The 18,839-nt window shown below is 41.7% G+C and overlaps 1 protein-coding gene across 2 annotated transcripts in view; it reads left to right on the top strand.

Moving 5' to 3' along the window:
- The first annotated feature begins 175 nt into the window (after positions 1–175).
- The window catches only part of ATP6V1A (ATPase H+ transporting V1 subunit A), a 33,381-nt gene continuing 14,717 nt past the window's right edge, over positions 176–18,839 (top strand). Inside the window, exons 1-5 of one of the 2 annotated variants that reach the window (XM_054828673.1) lie at positions 176–291; positions 13,205–13,299; positions 15,708–15,836; positions 17,439–17,653; positions 18,383–18,520. In XM_054828673.1, coding sequence (XP_054684648.1) covers positions 13,218–13,299; positions 15,708–15,836; positions 17,439–17,653; positions 18,383–18,520 — 564 coding nt within the window. In that variant the 5' untranslated portion in view covers positions 176–291; positions 13,205–13,217. Of the gene's footprint in view, positions 292–9,451; positions 9,699–13,204; positions 13,300–15,707; positions 15,837–17,438; positions 17,654–18,382; positions 18,521–18,839 lie in introns of those variants that run through there. The other variant, XM_054828682.1, reaches the window with a different exon arrangement.

The following is an 18,839-nucleotide window of genomic DNA, read 5'->3' as shown; positions in this document are numbered from 1 at the left end:
AGGAGGGGGCGTGGCACGAGGGGAGGAGGTGGTTAAGCCTCGCCACGTGGTGTAGGGCGACCAATCACGATGTCCCTGTGCCCAGCGCGCTTCTGGCTGCTCGCGCGGGCTGCAGGAAGCAGCCCGGACTGGGGGGTAAAGCTCTGCCCGGAACTGGGCGTGGAGACGCCGGCACGCGCGGAACGCTTCCGGCGGGGGCCGTGGCGCATGCGCGCGGGGGCCGGCATCAGCTGATCCAGCGCCGCTGCTGCTGGAGGGAGGAAGGGTGGGCTTCGGGTGTACCGACCGCAGGTGAGGTGTCTTGTCCCCTTCTCCCTCAGCCCTGTTCCGCTCCTTCCGTCCCCTCCTCTCCTGAGGCACGCCTGGCAGCTGCTCTCCCCTCCGCGTCGGGGTGTGAAGGGGGAGTCGTCTTCCCCCCTCACCCCCCCCAGCTGTTACCTGCCCGGGAGGGGCGGCGGCCTCCCCGCGGAGCCGCCCTCTGAGGGAGCGCGCGCGGCCCCCAACGGCCGCCCCCGCCTCGCACAGCGCCTCGCGGGGAGAGGGGGCGGCAGGACCCGCAAAGCGCCCTGCGGAGCGGGTGTCTCCTGGGCGGCCGACCTTCACTTGCCGCCACGCCTGCCCGGGGCGCGGGAAGGGCAGAAGGCCGAGCCTGCCGCCTGTTCGGCTTCGACTGAAGCGAGTAATGCGTAGCGCTGTGCACGTTGTCTGTACGGAGCCGTTTCCCGACGGGAGAGCCTGCTGCCGGCAGCCGTGGTCTTCCAGGTTCCTTTTCTCAGGGAGAAAAGGCCTGGAAAGCAGAGCAGCCCCCTGAGTAGGGTTTCTCCGACTAAGAAACCTGCTGAGCCCTCTGAAAGATGTCTAGAAAGATATTCCAGGCATATGCTAGAATTCATTATAAAGAGAAGTGGTGACAGTGGCTTGATTTCTGTGCTGGGTCACCCCACCATCTTGGGTGGGTGGAATGAATCTTTCTGTGCCTTGACTGTAGCCCAGCAGTGAGCTAGCAGCACGGTTATGGAACAGGAATGCTGCTCCTGGCTTCTGACTGTAATCTTCCTTTGTAAAAGGGCCCACCTGTTGTTTTGCAGTTGAAAATACTGATGGTAAATTGAATGTAGTTCCTATTTCTGTAGCCAGTGACAAAATCCTGATTTAGATGAGGTGTTCCAAACATCATACTTAAAATTCATTTAAAGGCAAGAAAAATTTTATGTGACTGGCTTCTGGATGATACTGTATATGTTACAGATAGCTGTGACTTTGGAGTGTATGACATATGTATCAAGATCTATCCATTCAATGCAGTTGCCTAAAGTGATTTCTTCCTAAGATTTTACTAGCTTCCCTCAAAGAATTTGTACTCCAGCTGGGAATAAAAGCTATTTGGTGATAATTTTATTCATTGTAATGCAATACTTCAGCAAAGCACATTAGCTATTTGATCTGGCATGGTATTTCAAATGCTAATACTACTTGATGAAGTAGAGAGGGGGTGGAAAAGGAATGCTTAATGTGGTTTATTAGCCCACCCGTTTGTAGCACTTCAGTGAGACTGTGCAGGGTGTAGGTTGGCATTTGCAAGTGGAAGTTTGAATAACTGAGGCAGCTCCTCAATGTATTGTAAGTTGCTGTATTTGTGCTGACTTTGTCCCTCGGCAGGTCTGCAACAGCCTTTTTAAAGGCCTTTTCAATGAGTGGCAAGCATAAATATTTAATAGTATCTACATTTTATTATTTTCTACTTAAGAATATGTGAAGTGAGATTAGCATGTATTGATTGGTCTTTGAATTACCACAAATTTTGCAGATTATTTTTGCTGTGCTTGTAAGTTTATTATGTCAAGTCTTGAAAACAGTTTTGCTCTCTTATGTGGGGAAAAAAATAGTATTAATTCTATAATCAGGGCACAAAGCATTGCATTCAAAAACAATAAACCACCATGGACATTAACTTGAGATGATGGGGGAAGGAGAAATTAAGACAATGCTGGAAACTGGCTGCTGGCATTTGCTGACTGTTCAAATGGGGGCTGAAGTCTTGTGTTGCAATAGTAACACAAGATCTCTGTTTCCTGTAGACTCAGCCTTTCCATTTTCCAAATCAAGAACTATTTTCTACAGATAGTGCTAATGTTAAAGTTTAACCATGGCCAATTACTATTACTTAATTTCTATACAATTTTAGCTTAAATTTAGCTTTTATCTGGATCTAAGTATATATTAACTATTGTATACCTCATTAATCCTGACTTAGAAAGTCTGTGGGCTTCAGTGTGCTTCTGTTGTCTAAATTTTTTCCCCCAGTATGACTTTGTGCATTTATCTTTTAGACACACATGGGTACTGGTATTACACATTGTCATCCAAAGCTGCTATAGACCAGCAGATTACTAGATGATTCCGCTGGAGATCCATTTAGAGGCACTACGCTTCACCTCTTGTGTTTTGATATAATACTGTCTCTGAGTTCCTGAGCCCTGAAAATTCCTACCGATGTTTTTCCCTCATGCTTTTAAATTGCTTGTTTGTGAACTAAAGCTGTGTTCCTAATAGGCTGTACCTGGCCTTTTTAAAACAGTAAAAGGATTACAGGATAACCTAGTTGATATCTTTGATCACTCTGATATTGACCAAAAAATGCTGCATGTTATTGCTGGCCAAGTAATAGTCGCTCTTTTTCTTTCAGTCTCTATTTTTTTTTAAAAAAACCCTACATTGCCTGGAACTGAAATGGATTTTTTTTTTCTCCGTGTTTGTATCATTGGTTACAAAGAAAAGTGGGGGATTTTATACTTGGAAATACTGAGGTATTGTTGAACAATGGTATCCACATGATTTGTTTTAGAATGGAACAGTATCAAGGAAAACAGACTATGTAGTCAACTGGAATATCATGCTCGTTCACTCTTACTCACTATCTTAAAACATGTGACTTCTTTAGTCTTCCAGCTGGACAGAGAGAAATAGGGACTTACTCCAGCAGAGGAAGTGGAATGAATCTAAACTGTTCAACCTTTTTTTCCTGTACAGATTAAGCCAGTAATCACCTAAAGGTCCAGCATGCAAAACTGGCTTAGACTGGATCTTCTGGTTGTCAGTGTTGTACCTTCTTTTATGTTCTGAGAAGGTTCTTTTGTTCTTTTTGTTGCATTCACTTCTTTCTCCCCGTTGAACATGGACAGCTAAGCTTATACTAAATTCTTAGGTTAGGTCATATCTCATGGGAATAAGTTCTACAATCTCATAAATAATTTTGGTTTGGTTACTTTATTTCATCTATGCACTTATTTCTCCTGTGTTTGTCAAATTCTCCCAAAGTTAAACACCCCCACTTCTTAGAAAGATTGACCATTTGCTGCTAGCATTCTAAACTTCCATATATCATATAGCTGCTATAACAAGCTTTACCACATAATGTCTGTCTTTACTGAAATAATACACTTACTCTGAAAACCAGTAAAATGTATAAGGATAAATCCTGAAAGTCCTAGTCTAACATACTTTGTTACTATGACTTAACCAAATGGCAGATGAAGATCAGTTTTAGCTGCTGAATTTATTTTCTTGGTTCATCAGCTTGATTACTTCTCTGAGCATGTATAACAGTAAATTTCAGTGTCACTGCTCGCTCTCTTTTGAAATAATTTGTCTGACAGTGATCTAATACATGCATGGTTCCTGTTGACAGTTCTTTAATTTTGTCATAGTTTACAGCATTTTGGAAATTATGTTGTGGGTGTCTTAAAATGTTCAAATCAGAAGTAATCAGGAAGTACTAAAACTAGTATGGGAAGCAGCCATCATGGCCACATTTTCATAGTGCTGGGCTTTCTGTATTAGCTGTCTGACATCTGTTTAATCCAGAGAGGAATAATTTTGAAGACCATTGCTACTCCGGTGAGCTGCGGCTCGTCCTGCTGAGCAGTTAAACCAACTAAAACATCTGCCAAAACCACACCCATTGCAGATGCAAACATTTGAGAGAAGCAGTGTTTCTAAAGGGTATCTCTGTAATGTGAAAGTCTTATCTTTGTCCTTCTTAATCAGTTGAAGAACATTCACATTGTAAGGATTCTCATGGCCAAGTTGAAATGTTGGTGCACTGCTGAGTTTCAGCTGACCAGTCTGTCCAGCTAACCCCTTCTGACAGATGGTATCCCAAGAAAAATGCCGAAATCTGCACTGTGAAGATGCAGTGCTCTACTTGCTGTGTCCTGTCTTTAGGATGCTATAAGCTATGCTCACTTACTGGAGTGGTTTGTTGTTGTTTAAGACTATGTAAAAGACAGGTGGTCTCAATGTCTGTAATGGGGGTCTGCATTCCATGCCCTAAGCATGAAGAGTAGTCCTGTTGTGGTTGGGATGGTCGGGTGTGATGAGGGATTGAAAGGTTATGGGAAAAGGTATTAGCTTTACAGAGAGAAAACTGTGCCTTTATTAGAATAGTTTATTGTAGCTGGACAAAAGCTTTCAGGTATGCAGGTTTCCTTTAACAGCCTATGAAGGACTTGACTGTTTTTTAATATTCTAGCAAAGAAACTGCATCTTCCAAGAAGTTCAGTTAGTGGGACAAATAGTTGGTCCTTCTCATTATTATACTATATCATTATTTTGTTTCTCACTGTGAAAGTAATACCTTAAAACACAGCTCTTCATAAAAAACTAAAATGGTATTTCTGGCTAAATTGGTAAGGAGTTCTAAAAAGGCAATTCTATTATATGAGTTTCCTCTAGATCCTGGAAATCTTGAGGGTTTCGTTATTGTGAGATAAATTTTGGTATCGTGAGATAGATCACCTGGTAGATATTCAGACAACCACCACAATATGTAGTTTAAACAATGTTAAAATTTAGTATGTTTGAGGGGCTCTGGCTATTCTAAAGAAGCTGTAAATACTTCAGGTAATTGAACATAAAATCTCCAAATGTGGCTTCACGTGCTTTAAAACAGAAAGATGAAGTTTTCCATTACAAGAAAGTCGACGTCAACTTAATTTCCTTTTACTGGAATCCAATGCCAATATGTGCATTGTGATTCCAACCAGGTGTTTCATTATACCGAAGTGCTGTAAAAGAGTACTTCTATCTGCTAGGAGTATTAGATCTTTCTCAAAGACTTTCATGCAAAGTTACTCCTGGTCCAGCTCTTCAAACTAGTTGTGAAATACCTCACATAATAAACTGAAAATTCCATAATATCCCAACTTTAAAGACTGCTCTGAAAGTTAAATGTAATGATGAAATTCTTATTCCAAACCTGTGCTCAGTATTTTAGCTATTATATTTAGGGACAAGAGGTTACGCAGTGGTGAGGCTCATAGAGGAGCCGATGTGTTTTAATGAGCCCGAATTACTAATATGTTTCTGCATGTAAAACCAAGCTCGACTTACAAGTCTAGTAATAGTTGTTTTATGAAATTGCACACCTTTTGTCTATTGAAGTAAGAATGTTCAACTATTCAGAAGTGACTCTACTGAACTGTTGTAAAGTTTGCTGCTATAACTGCTTACAGCTTTGCGTTCATCTCATTTTGATGTTTGTCCTCTTAAAGGTTAGAGCAACAAGAAGTATTTCAAGTAACAACGCCCAATACAGCTAAAAGTAGAGTGACTTTTATGTAATAAAAGCAAGCAAGGGTGGACTTTAACTTTGCAGTAACGTTAGTGAGGTTAATGAAAATATTGCTTGTCTAGAGGAAATGACTGAGCATTGTGCTAAGCAGATGGCTGCAGAACTTTTCAGCCCTAGCAGCTAGATGACAGGATCAGGATAAGAAAAGATAGCCACTGTGGAACACAGAAATGAATATGCTATTAGTGCTCTGTGTTGTGGTTTGGATTTCAGTTACATTAGATCTTTCTTTTGTGTGAAGGTCTATCAAGCCAAAGAAGAGGGGCAGGATGTGTAGCAGGCTGAAGGGAATGTCAAATATTTTGCAGTAGGAAACTTGTGAAGCGGTGTAGCAAGAAATAAGGGGAGGAGGCTCATCCATTTCCACCTCTAGAGCTCCTGTGGAGAAGCTCTCTGGGTTGAGAGGAAAGAATTAGTGTAGAAAACCCTATTGTGGAAAACTGTGGCATATAACCAGTCAGCTGATAAAGATTTTTTTCACATGAACCATGTGGTTTTTCTTAAGTAACAGGAGTGTTTTCATTGATAAAACTAGCATCTTTATCAGTTCTAGATCTAGTGTGACAACTGTGTTTGAAGTCAGAAGACTGGTTATCTACTGAGCTGATCAAATCTTCAGTGGGTCAAAGCAGTTATGCACTGAATGCCTTGCCAGCCTTTCTATCCAGTTTTATCACTGCTGCTAACTTCTCGGTCATGTTCAAACGCAGCTTTTTTCTAGTCCTGTTCTGGGCTAACTGAAGGAATCTCCCAAGTTTCTGAATAAAAGCTTGGGTGCTTGAACAGCAATTTGTGGTACTTCTTGCATGAACAGAGTTCACACCCCATCTTTATGGTAGGGGAGAGTCTCTTATGCTGTATATATGTATTAAATATATTTTAGAGAAGTTTAGCTTGTGTGCAAGGCATGATGGTTGCTTGAAGTATCAGGCTTGTATGTGTTAGCATACCCACAGGTGAGTCCCCATCTGTTTTGAGGAAGAAGGCAGTAGGAGCTTGTGATGGGCTTCAGACTTGCCATGTTGCAGTGTCTCGCTTTGTAGCCATTGTGTGCTGTGCTGACAGTGGCAGCATAGTTCTATTTCCTATCTTTTTTTCTTGAATACACCGGGATTTATCTGTATGTGTGCTGAATAGCAAGCCTCACGTGAGAGGGAGAGGCTTTATAGTACCTAGGAAACAAGTTCCATGAAAGATGAATTGTCTTGTATGGTTGCAGATGGATCCACAGCATGTAGCTGAACATCACTTAAGCAGATTCCTGACCTATTGAGAGCAGAGGTGGCTGCAAAGTGCCCTGTGGCAACTGGAATTGTATGAATAATTAAATGGAAGAATGTCCATATTGTTGCGTTTAAGAAACGATACTTCTAGCTCGGAGCTTATGGCAAGAATGTTGGTACAGTTAGATTCTCGATGTCTGTGTGAAGAGAAGACTAAGCCACATCATTGTGTTGAGCACAGGAAACCAGAATCCTGCCTGATTTCTTCAAAGTGCAGATGATTCAAAGTTGGAAGGTGTTAATAGCAGAGGGCTGCGCTGCCGTACGAAGGTACCTCAACAGACTGGAAAAATAGGCTGATAGGAATCTCATGAAGTTTGACAAAGGGAAGTGCCAAGTCCTGCACCTGGGGAGGAATAACCACGTGCCCTGCTACAGGCTGGGGACTGATGCTGTAAATTAGCTTTTGTAGAAAAGGACTGGAGGTCCAGGTGGACACCAAGTTGAACATGAGCCGGCAATGTGCCTTTGTGGCAAAGGCAGCCAGTACTGTCCTGGGCTGCATTAGGAAGAATGCTGCCAGCAGGTTGAGGGAGAAGATTTTTCCCCTCAATTAAGCTCTGGGCAAACCACATCTGGAGTGCTGTGTCTGGTTATGAGCTCTTCAGTAGAAGGAAGACATGGACTTAATGGAGTAGGACCAGAAAAGGGCCACACAGACTGTTAAGGGTTTGGAGCATCTTTCCTATGAGAAGAGGCCAAGAGAGCTGGAATTATGTAGCCTTGGGAAGAGAAGGCTCAGAGAATCTTATTGTAAAGTATATAAATGCCTAGTGGGAGAGAGCAAAGAAAATGGAGCCAGACTCTTCTCAGTGGTATCTGCTGAAATAGCAAGAAGCATTGGGCACAAACTGAAATACAGGGAATTCCCTTTAAACATAAGAAAACACATTTTACTGCAAGGGTGACTGAACATTGGGACAGGTTACCCAGAGTTGTGGAGATCCTTGGAGGTAATCAAAACCCAGCTAGACATGGCCCTGAGCAGCCTGCTCTAGCTTGCTCTGAGCAGAGGAGTGGAACTAGATGATCTCCAGAGGTGACTTCCAACCTCAGCGATTCTGTTGTTTGGTGGCTGAGAAATCTGGTATAATTTTCCCTACTGTATTACAGTAAAATTATAACTCTATGTAGTATAAAGGAGCAGATTTCCTGAGAATACTATTTGACTTCCCTTCCAAGTGACCTGTTGTAAGACTGCTGTGTGTGCTGTTCCTTCTGGGACAATATCTCAGATTCTATATGCAGAAATGCTGTGTAACTTCTGCATTTGTCTAGAAACTTAGGCACTGGGGTTTTTTTTGTAATACTTCCTCTCAAAAATATCATCTGTTCGAAGGGGAAGTATAAACTGTACAAGTTGTAGGAAATCTGTTGCAGTGATTATCCTTTATGATAACCTTTACGATATCCTTTTGTAACCCATCCTCATACAGCTGGACAGTGGGACTTACACATTGTACCAACGTCTGCTCAGGTGAACACAGTAAATGTTGGCAGTTTCGATTCTAAGGTAAAACTCAGATGCAGTTCTAAGCTTCTTGTCCATTATGGGTTGTGATCTTGGCTATCATGTAATGTCTAGGTTTTTACCAAGAGGAGGAGGAGGGATTTTCTTTGGAAAACTTTATTTGGTTACATTTTACTGTGTATGCCTATTAAGCTTTCCTTGATATTGAATGAAAGGGCTTATATTCTGACTCTGTTTTTCTACCCTAGGAAGTCAAAACACATTAGTCTGTTTCAAATATAGTAAAATCTATGCCTTTAGCTCAAAGTTACTCTGGTTGAATGAATCCTAGCACTGGTGACTTATTAATGTGATCCTGCTGCTTATGATTTGCTTTTCTTGTGGTTAGTGTGTTTAAGTTTTTGTGCCAATTTGATGTGTTGCTAATCCTAGAACTTGTGAAGATAGTCTTGAGAAGTTGTGAAGGCTGCAGGGAGCTCTTCAACTCGTGTGGCTTCTTGGGGGAGGACCCACATAGTTGCTTGTCTTATGTATGACATACAGGACAATGTCAGTGCCTGTCGATCTTCGACAACCAATTCTAGCAGCTGTTGCTCAAGATGGCACATCAGTCTGCTTCTCTAAGGTGTTGGATGTTGTTCAGTTGCATCAATGCTTCTAACTTGCGGAAGGGATTCTTAATAAGCAGAAGTAAGCCTCACAAGACTATTTTGACAAGAATCAATACCTGTTCCACATACCCAAGCAATTAGTATTGCAGTGTCTTCAGCACATCCCTGTGCAGTCTGTTGTTAAATGGTTGTTCTGTTAAGCTCTTCCAGTACAGAGCACGCACTGACATGGATATGTTACACTGGAGGACTGGTAGGTAAATGGATTCCAGCAGAAAGCATGCATCTCTCTCAGATTTTTATGTAGTAGTGTGTACCACTTGGGACACTGGGATTATTGGCTTTGTAGGAGGTCCTTCATATGCATGCTGAAGGCTGCTTTTAATTTTTTCTGCTTGGTCCTGTGCCGTAAGGAGAGCACAGATGGGAGTTCAGCTGGGCTCTAGGTAGCTTGCTTTGCTATTGCGGCATTCCTCAGTGCTGGTGGGAGAGAGAGAGACTGATGACTCATCAAGTCAGGTGGTTATGCCTCTGCTGTGTGTCAGAAATTTCTTTCCCCCTCTGCAGCAGGCTTTCTCATCCCTCTGTGTAGGGGCACTAGAAGGACAATTATTTTCTAAGTGGTAGTGCTTAACTGCTGAATTCTGGCTTTGCTTCATTGGGCCTGTGGATTTTTTTCCTCCCTGTTTCTGCAAAATAAGGTAAGAATCTGTATTTATATGATAAAATAGTAATGGATTTTCTTCCTTGCTGTAAGAAGACTCCTTCTAAAAATCTGACTGAAGTCTTAATTTTGAAGAGATGTTTGTGGTAAGGCAGTTCGTCCTGTGAGTTCTGGGACTGATCAAATGTTTGAAGCAAAAACAAGGAACTGTAATAGAAAACAGGTTTCTCCAGCGTCAAGAGCAGGATAGTTACATTTTTGGGGCTACTGTGTAGCTAAATTGCTATGCTGGGGAGAAATCAAGATAGAAAACTCAGGTCATTGGCCCTTTCTTGTTTAATTATGACTATAAAATTACTTTAATAAATCACCTTTCATTCAGAGACGGTTCTGCAGCAAGTAGTACTTTGATTTCTGGCACTGTTAGGCAGAGTATGACCATGTTAAAGCTTAAAAGCATGTTTAAAATCAATTGTTGAACTGTTTAAGATGAGGAAGATTCCTGATTATACATTGTAAAGGATACAAGATGCATCTTTGCTCATAAGGGAATTAAAATTAAGCTAACATCCTGTGTAGGTGTGCTAGTGGACTTTTGTAGGAGTGGATTGCATATAGTGCCTAATAACCTGTGTTGGTGAGAGGCCTACAAAAGGCTGTAGGAACTCAGTAGATTTCTTAATGGCTAGCTACCATGGCTTCTGGGGTAAGTACATACTGTCTGCACACACCCGATGTTATGTTTAGCAAATCCTGACGTGCGTTAGGGTATTTCGTTTTGTCTGAGTACTAAAAATGAAGACATTTAACAGTGTAGGTAGGTATGGCAACGTTTCTGCCCTCAAGGATTTTTCCATCTAAAATGCTAATACACAAGCACAAGAAAACTATGCAGAGATAACAGCTTTTTCTTTCTTTTTTTTTTTCTTCATTTATATTCAGTATTAAATATTCAATATTAAAAGATGTGTAGCCCCTTAAAGAAGGCCAGCTTGGCTGGGTGAGCACTGGCTTTTTAGGCTTTTTAGGCTGTATGTATAGGAGATGGAACAAAGAAAGGTGAGGAAGAATTCATTACATCTTTTACATTTGGAATAGTTAATAGGTATCTCTTTAAAAGCAGTTGGTGCAGATGCTAAGGATCAGGATGAAGACAGGGTTTATTGGTGTGCTCTAAGGTGGTCTAGCGGAGGAATCCCATTCTCTTTTAGTTGGCTTGGCCAGTAAGTGGGGAACATGGTTGTAGGAAGAGAGAGGGAGCAGAGCAGCCACAGGAACAAGAGGGGCAGGTGCTGGGCATCAGTACGTTGCCATTTTAACTGCAGAATGACTGTTTTGGGGTTCTTATTTGCCTCCCTGGAAGATAAACAGTTGCTTCAAGCAGCAATCAGCTGACCTGCAGGTTTTGGGTATGTAGAAAAGTTAATTTAAACTGAAACTGGACAGTGTTCTTCCTGCTTTTCCTTGCCTTGATAAATTGGCTCTTTCATGTGGGACCCTGTACTGTCTAATTGCCAAACAGTGTCATTAATTCAGTTACGAGAAGTTGGTTTAGCTCTTTCTTTCTTGTGCTTCTATAGCAGATTTTGGTAGTAGGACTCTAGAGATTGTTGAAGTAAATGTTTTGGGTGGATTTATAAGACCAGCTGCTTTTTTCAGTATGAACAATAATTGTGCTTGAGTTTTGCAATGTTTTAATTGTTAAAAGCAGAAAAAGATGAGGTAGTTATGTTAGTCTGACCAGAACCAGCTCTTACCAGCTGCTCCGGAACTGCAGATTGCTTTGCAAGGATCTCTTCTCTGCCATTTGTCAGAGGAGACTTTTGAGAAATAAGCAGTAAAATTGGCTTCTGGGCCTAAACAACAGGCAGCTTAAAGGATAAACTATCATTGTGGAGAGTAGAGGGATCTAACAGGTATCTGACTTAGAGCTTGAGAGCAGTTAGCAGTTCCACTCCAGGCTGGTGGTGACTGAGTCATGATCAACTGTTGGGGTGGCTGTTGTGAAATGAGTCAATGGTAGCCATGTTACACAATCCACTCCAGCGAGACATGGAGCCTGGAAGATGCTATTCATTCAGGATGAACAGCAGTTTGGAATCATGGGAGATCCTTTTCGTACAGAACAGAAACACTAATTTAAAACATTTAGATTGGTAGAGGCTGAGGGGTGGAGTATTTGTAGTATAGTATTGGAAAGCTGGAAAACAGTCATAAGATTTTAAGAATAGCAAATGTCAGCTACCTACTGCTCCTGAAAAACAGGCAGAAAAGCATCCTATAACAATGGTCAAAGGGTTGGCAATGTAGTTGTTGTCTTCCTCATTGTACACGGGGCAGGTTTTCAAGCCTGAGTATGCCTCTATATTTGCTGCCTTGCAGAACATGCTGGGTTAGGTTAAGCTTCTTGCAAGGTGAGTGTCAACAGATGCCTCTCACAATTCACATCACTAAACATGGACTTTTGCTGGATAGGCCGTGTTAGTATGGAGAGAGCATTGTGTGCTGGGGCTGCCATACTACACCTTTCACCAGCGCTGTATCGTAAATGTGTGAATACAGTAGAAATGGGTAGAGAGTTGCCTTACAGTTCTCTAACACTGTTCAGTTTCCAAGGTAACACAAAGCATGATAAGGGCTGACAAAGCAAAACCATTAAATACTCTTATCAGCACCAGAAGCAGGACAGACCAACCGTTGATTACAGGACAAATGGGGATCGAGGAGGTGTGTTTCTAAAACAGCTTTTCCTGTGCCCATTGTTTATATTCTCTAAACAGGTACTGGCAAGAGATGTCAGTGTATAACTGTTGCAAGTTGGATTTTTTGGCCGTTATTCAGCACAATTCTTCTGTAATGCTCCATGGGTTTCACTGAGAGCAAAGACTGTGAAATACCTAGCTGTGGGGCATATAGAGAGAACTTACAAGTTTGAGTTTGGTGCTTGTGTAAATGTATGTTTCTTTGTCTGAACACTCTGCTTCAGCAGCTTGAGATATTTAAAAAATAGAATTTCCACAGTTAATATTTGTAGTATTGCCTTTTAGAGACTGGTGGCAGTAAAGCAGCCCCAGAACACTCTCTCGTTCTGTCTGCAAGTAGCAGCCTGCAAATCACTCAGAATCATGGAAAACTCCATGTTTTGAGGGAGGGTAGATGAGATGTGGAAGGCAGAAGAGGTTCTCCATTGTTTAACTATCCTGTTATTTGGATTGAAATTAGTCCAGCGGTGTTATGGCATGTTTGGAGTGTAACTGTGTCATTCAGTAGTGTTTTGTGGAGTGTATTATGGAGTGATGTTCCACCCCTGTGTTTCTGCAACAGGGGATGTTAGTTCTTTTGTTTGTTTAAATTAGTTACTTTTAAACTTTTTATAGCTTTAAAATCAGTGTGGTTAAGGTGCTTCAGGCTATATGAGTTCAGAATTCTTTATTTCAGAATTCTTTCAAACTAGAAACAAGAAGAGAGCAGAGGGGAGGAAGAGAAGGAACTTATTACATGTGTGTATTCTTCAGAAGTGACTCTTTTTTCCCTTCTCTACAGCTGAACAGGCAAAATGGATTTCTCCAAGCTACCCAAAATTCGTGATGAAGACAGAGAGGCTTTTGTTGGCTATGTCCATGGAGTCTCAGGACCTGGTAGGTATTATTTTGTAAAGGAAATCATATGGTCTGTATCAGCTAGTGTCCTGTTAATCTTTTTCACTTGGAAGTGAACTTAGAAGTGGAGAAGTACAGTCGAGCTCTGAGTGGGGCTTTTTCTCTTTCTGTTTTGGAGGGGGGCTTTTTAAGAAGGATCACTGACTTGACCTGATAAAATATTAAGAAATAGCAAGATGTTACTGCTTATTTAAATAAATAATTATTTAAATTTAAATCTTATTTAAAGATGTAATGAGCAGAAGCAGGCTGATTAATAACAACAACAATAACAAAAGGTCGTAAACGTTCTGGATGAGATAAAGCCACTTGGTCAGAAATCTGCAGGCCCAGTGTATTAAGCTTCTCTTAAAGGGTGTGAGATGCATAGTCCATTCTCACTGAAATGTCGTTTGACCATGTGGTCTCCAGAATACTCAGTCCTCTGCCAGTGTCAGTCTGTTCTGTGTTACTGCACCATGGGCTGGAGGAGCTCAGCAAGGAGCTAGAAGGGCAGGGAGGGTGGCAGAGTGTGGTGGTAGTGCAACTGGGAGGAGGGGGACTCTTCTACCTTCTTTGTCAGCTTAAAGTTTCTTTAGGCTCTGATGGTAACAGCCTTTGAATACGTGCAGACTGTACTGGCTTTTCTGTTCCCTCCTGCATTCTCTTCAAGGGATGAAGGAAAGGATGGGAACGTGAGAACAGAAGAATAGCATGTATTTTTGTTAGTGCAGCTTATCTGATGAATACGAAACTCCTTTGGCTCATGTCTACCTAAAAAAATGCCTGTTCTTTACATGCCGATCCCTTAACTGCAGAAGTGATACTTAAAAACAATTTTAAACTTTCTTTCATAAGAAGTGGAAAATGAAATTTTTTGGGTGTAAATACATGAACCCCATGTGCGAGATTGATATTGCGGGTATTGATTGATGAGAAGCGCAACATGAGCCAGCAGTGTGCGCTTGCAGCCCAGAAAGCCAACCGTGTCCTGGGCTGCATCAAAAGCAGTGTGACCAGCAGGTTGAGGGAGGTGATCCTGCCCCTCTACTCCGCTCTGGTGAGACCCCACCTGGAGTACCGCGTCCAGCTCTGGGGGCCCCAGTACAGGAGAGACATGGAGCTGTTGGAGAGAGTCCAGAGGAGGCCACGAAGCTGATCAGAGGGCTGGAGCACCTCTCCTACGAGGACAGGCTGAGAGAGTTGGGGCTGTTCAGCCTGGAGAAGAGAAGGCTCCGGGGAGATCTAATTGCTGCCTTCCAGTACCTGAAGGGGGCCTACAGGAAAGATGGAGAGGGACTCTTTACAAGGACAGGTAGTGATAGGACAAGGAATAATGGGTTTTAAACTAAAAGAGGGTCAATTTAGATTAGATATTAGGAAGAAATTATTTACTGTGAGAGTGGTGAGGCACTGGAACAGGTTGCCCAGAGAGGCTGTGGATGCCCCATCCCTGGAGGTGTTCAAGGCCAGGTTGGATGGGGCTTTGGGCAACCTGGTCTAGTGGAGGGTGTCCCTGCCCATGGCAGGGGGGTTGGAACTAGATGATCTTTGAGGTCCCTTCCAACCCAAACCATTCTATGATTCTATGATATTATAATGTAAAAGACATGATACATTTAGTCTTAAAGCAGCTAAGTCTCTTGTATGACCTGCTGAAATCTAACTTGAAACAGTAGCAGGTTTCAGGCCCTAAATGTGCTGTAAAAGTCTTCATCTGCTGAAGGTTAATTTAAGTGCCCTCAGACATACATCCCTTTTCTACAAAATAAAACATCAAAATAGTGTTTCCTTAAAAGCTTTGTAGGCAACTGCTGCACTAGATACAAGGGTATGTATTGCCTTTAGCAGATGCCTTGGCTTGATCTATACATGGAAATAGTTTATCAGGTTAGCATCCAGATGCTACCAAAGTAAACTGAAATTTGAGTGGCTTGAAAATGCTGGTCCCCAACCACAAGTTTATGTAACTACCAGGTGAGCTTTTGCCATTTTCTTGTACGTTTTTTATTTAGTCACTTGGGAATGTGGCCCAGCTAACTGAAAGGGAGAAGTGCCTGTGTGACATGTCTGTCAAAGTTCACTGCATCTCTAAAACCCTGAACATTCACCATCTGTCAAGATAGATAAGAGAAATTACGGTATGAATTGTCTGTGAACTACAGCATTCTGATAGCGTCCTCTTATTGAGCATAAAATAACAGTGTGAAAAGTACAGGGAAGCTTTTGGCTTTTAAACTGGAAATGTCAGGATTTGTGGCAGTCAAGTTACCCCTTTTGTGAAATCAAGAATGTGGTTCTGATTTGGGTGAATACCAGTCTTATGCTGTATAGTACTTACTAACTTCTGATGAGTAAGTTTTTTCAGCTACAGAAAAAATATTCATGCATGTGTCTGTCTTCTACAGTGGTCACGGCATGCAACATGGCAGGTGCTGCTATGTATGAGCTGGTACGAGTAGGCCACAGTGAACTGGTGGGGGAGATTATCCGACTGGAAGGTGATTTGGCAACTGTCCAGGTGTACGAAGAAACCTGTATCCTTTTCACTGATCCCTCTGGGCCTGCCAGACTGCACAGTCTACAACACAGTGGTGATTAGGGTGAAGGAGATGAACAAAGCTGACTGGGACCAGTCCTTGGTACTTCTGATGCTGGCAGGCAGAAATATCTGTTCTGCACATCTTTTGTAAATTCTGATGTTTTTGAGGTAAACCTTATCTTGCTTGGCTGTGTACTGAGGAGAACTTTTTTATTTTATGTGGAAATAAAATAAGGAGTATCTTAGCATTTAAGTTCATTTTAATTTAAATATTACAGCTCCTTGTTAAGGAAGCTGTTTGACAAATGTCAACCATAAATGGCAAAACTAACAAGCAGTATTTGTTGCATTTTTTTTTCTTTGCTTTTGAAAACTATGTTTGTATAACATGTAAACAAGAAATGTAAAGTAGGCAGGATGCTGCCTTCTGGGCAGAGTATTTCATAGAATCATAGAATGGTTTGGGTTGGAAGGAACCTTAAAAATCATCTAGTTCCAACCTGCATGTAATAGATACATTTTTGCTTCTGCAGTGTGCTTACAGAATCTTGGTCCAGCTAGGAAGCAGCTTGTATTCTAAAATCTAGTTAACTTAAAATGTATTTTCTATTACACATATATGAGAGAATGTCAGAAAAGAAGTCATAAAACTTAAAGCCAGACCTTCTTTTTTTCCCCTCCTGTTCTTTTAAACTTAAGAATTGGCTCTGTGTATCTGTAGAGGCTAGGAAAAAGCCTGTGCTGGCTCCTAAAGTTTTGTTCTGAGGAGCTGGATGGTAAACTGGTGAGGAGCTCCTGTCTGTACCTAATAATTTGTCATTTTAGATGGCATCATCATTGTGATACCTAGTAGCCTTCCATCTGTACATGGAACACATTTGAGTATAGTTTACTCTTAGGTACCTGATGACAGGACTCTGTCATAGGGCTCTCAGAAGTCAACTTGCATTTAATCTCTTGAGTTTGCATAGGGTTTTTGGGGTCTCTTCTGTTCTAGCAGGGCCTTTTGCCAAACTGTTGGCCCTTTGCCAAAAAGTCTGTTGTGCATCTTTGGCGCTTAGGTAGTGCATAGACTGGACAACTTGATATCAGAGAGGAGGGAAATAATGCTGGTCTTAGCCAAACTCCTTTTAAAATTAGACTGCTGTCAAAAAGGCTGTGCAAGGCTCAAGGTCAAAACAGTTGTGCTCTAACAAATTCTGAAGTGAAAAATTACATATTTCATAGCATCGTATGACTTAAACCCAGAAAACAGGTTTGATTGTTAGAAGATTGAGAAATGCCTGACATTTTGTCATCCTGCTGCCTGGCACTCCTGTAAATTCATCCATGTAGTTGACTTAAACTAATGATCATAAAGCAGAATATTTACCCCTACTTCCTGTCTCTGTAGGATGAGCAACTTTGTTGCTTTAGCAGTTTTAGCTTGAGTTTAGTATAGTCTGCATGCTTCTCAAATGATGATGTGTAATATACTAATAAAAATATTACCTTAAAGTCAGAAAGGTGGTTTAAGACTATGATGTTGTCAATGTGATGCCTTCTGCCCTGTTTCTTTCCCTTTCACTGGATGAACTTTTCCTCAGCAAATCTTCAGCTGGTGTCTCTGTAGGAGATCCTGTACTCCGTACTGGCAAACCCCTGTCAGTAGAACTAGGGCCTGGCATTATGGGAGCTATTTTTGATGGTATCCAGAGGCCCCTCTCGGACATCAGTACCCTGACCAAAAGTATCTATATTCCTAGAGGTGTCAATGTGTCAGCTTTGAGCCGAGACGTCAAATGGGACTTCACACCTTCCAAAAACCTGCGGGTAGGTTCTGACAAGCCTGTCTTCCCCTCTTGCTCCTCTACCCTGAGAGCTTGGAGCCAGAGCAGAGTGCCGAGGCTATGACTGCTGGGAGCTATGGTTAACGCTGTATTAAGTTTGTGAAAAGGGGTGCTGGGAAGCAGTAATGATGTATGAGACTGGATGGGGATCACCAAAACTTACTCAATGTAACTTATTGTGTGTTGCTGCTGCATATGAGAAACTTGCAAAGTTTTAATGTATTTACAAAGCTGTAAAGAATTTAGTGGAATTGCACTAAACATTAGCAGGAATGGGTGTTACCCAAGCAGAAAGAATAACTGCAGCACACATTTTGCAAATGGTGAAGATAGCCTCAGAGCTGGAAAATGTCACTGCTTTAGTCCTTAGCGTCATCTTTTTTCCAGCCCTGCAGGTTAACATATGCTATCCTTTCCTACTTAACATGCTAAAGTGAGAGGTATAAAAGAAATGAGGAAAATTCCTTGCATCAGTCAGTAATTGCTACTGTCTGTGCCATGAAAAGCACCTGAACCTAGATAGTGTTGCTAGTGATGTGCTGTTAGTGTAATGTTATGTAAATGGGCTGCTGTGCTGTAACAACACATTTATAAAGGGAATTATCACAGTGCTAGACTTAATAGCTATAGTTATTTTATACTGTTCTTTGTCAAGGCTCTTTTTTAAGAGTGGAGTTCTCACTTATGACTAATAGACCTATTCTCATTTTAGGTTGGGAGCCACATCACTGGTGGAGATATTTATGGTGTAGTGAATGAAAACTCTCTTATCAAACACAAAATCATGCTGCCCCCACGGAACAGGGGTACAGTTACATACATCGCTTCACCAGGAAACTATGACACTTCAGTAAGTCTCACAAACAGCAGTTGCTGTTATACTCCACATCTCTTTCACAAGGTTGATGTAGTCTTTCTGTTCTGCATGATGCTAACTGAAAAGTTTTTCTTGCAACAACAGTTTGTGTGAGTTAATGATGACTTCTGCTACCCTGCCTGCAGGGATTACATGATTATCTTGTGCAGTTACTTTCTATGTCTATGGCTTCCAAATGGCATTTCAGTATGCCATGTTTGCTGACATCTGTGGGGATCTACAGTATCTTACGAATATGTAAAATTCAGTTGCTCTCCAAAAGCATGGTTTTAGTTGCAGCTTCATCTTGCAT

Source organism: Grus americana, chromosome 1 (assembly GCF_028858705.1).
Source record: "Grus americana isolate bGruAme1 chromosome 1, bGruAme1.mat, whole genome shotgun sequence".
NCBI classification, from domain to species: domain Eukaryota; kingdom Metazoa; phylum Chordata; class Aves; order Gruiformes; family Gruidae; genus Grus; species Grus americana.
The sequence above is the reverse complement of the archived record's forward strand: the minus strand, read 5'-3'. Positions and strand labels throughout refer to the sequence as shown.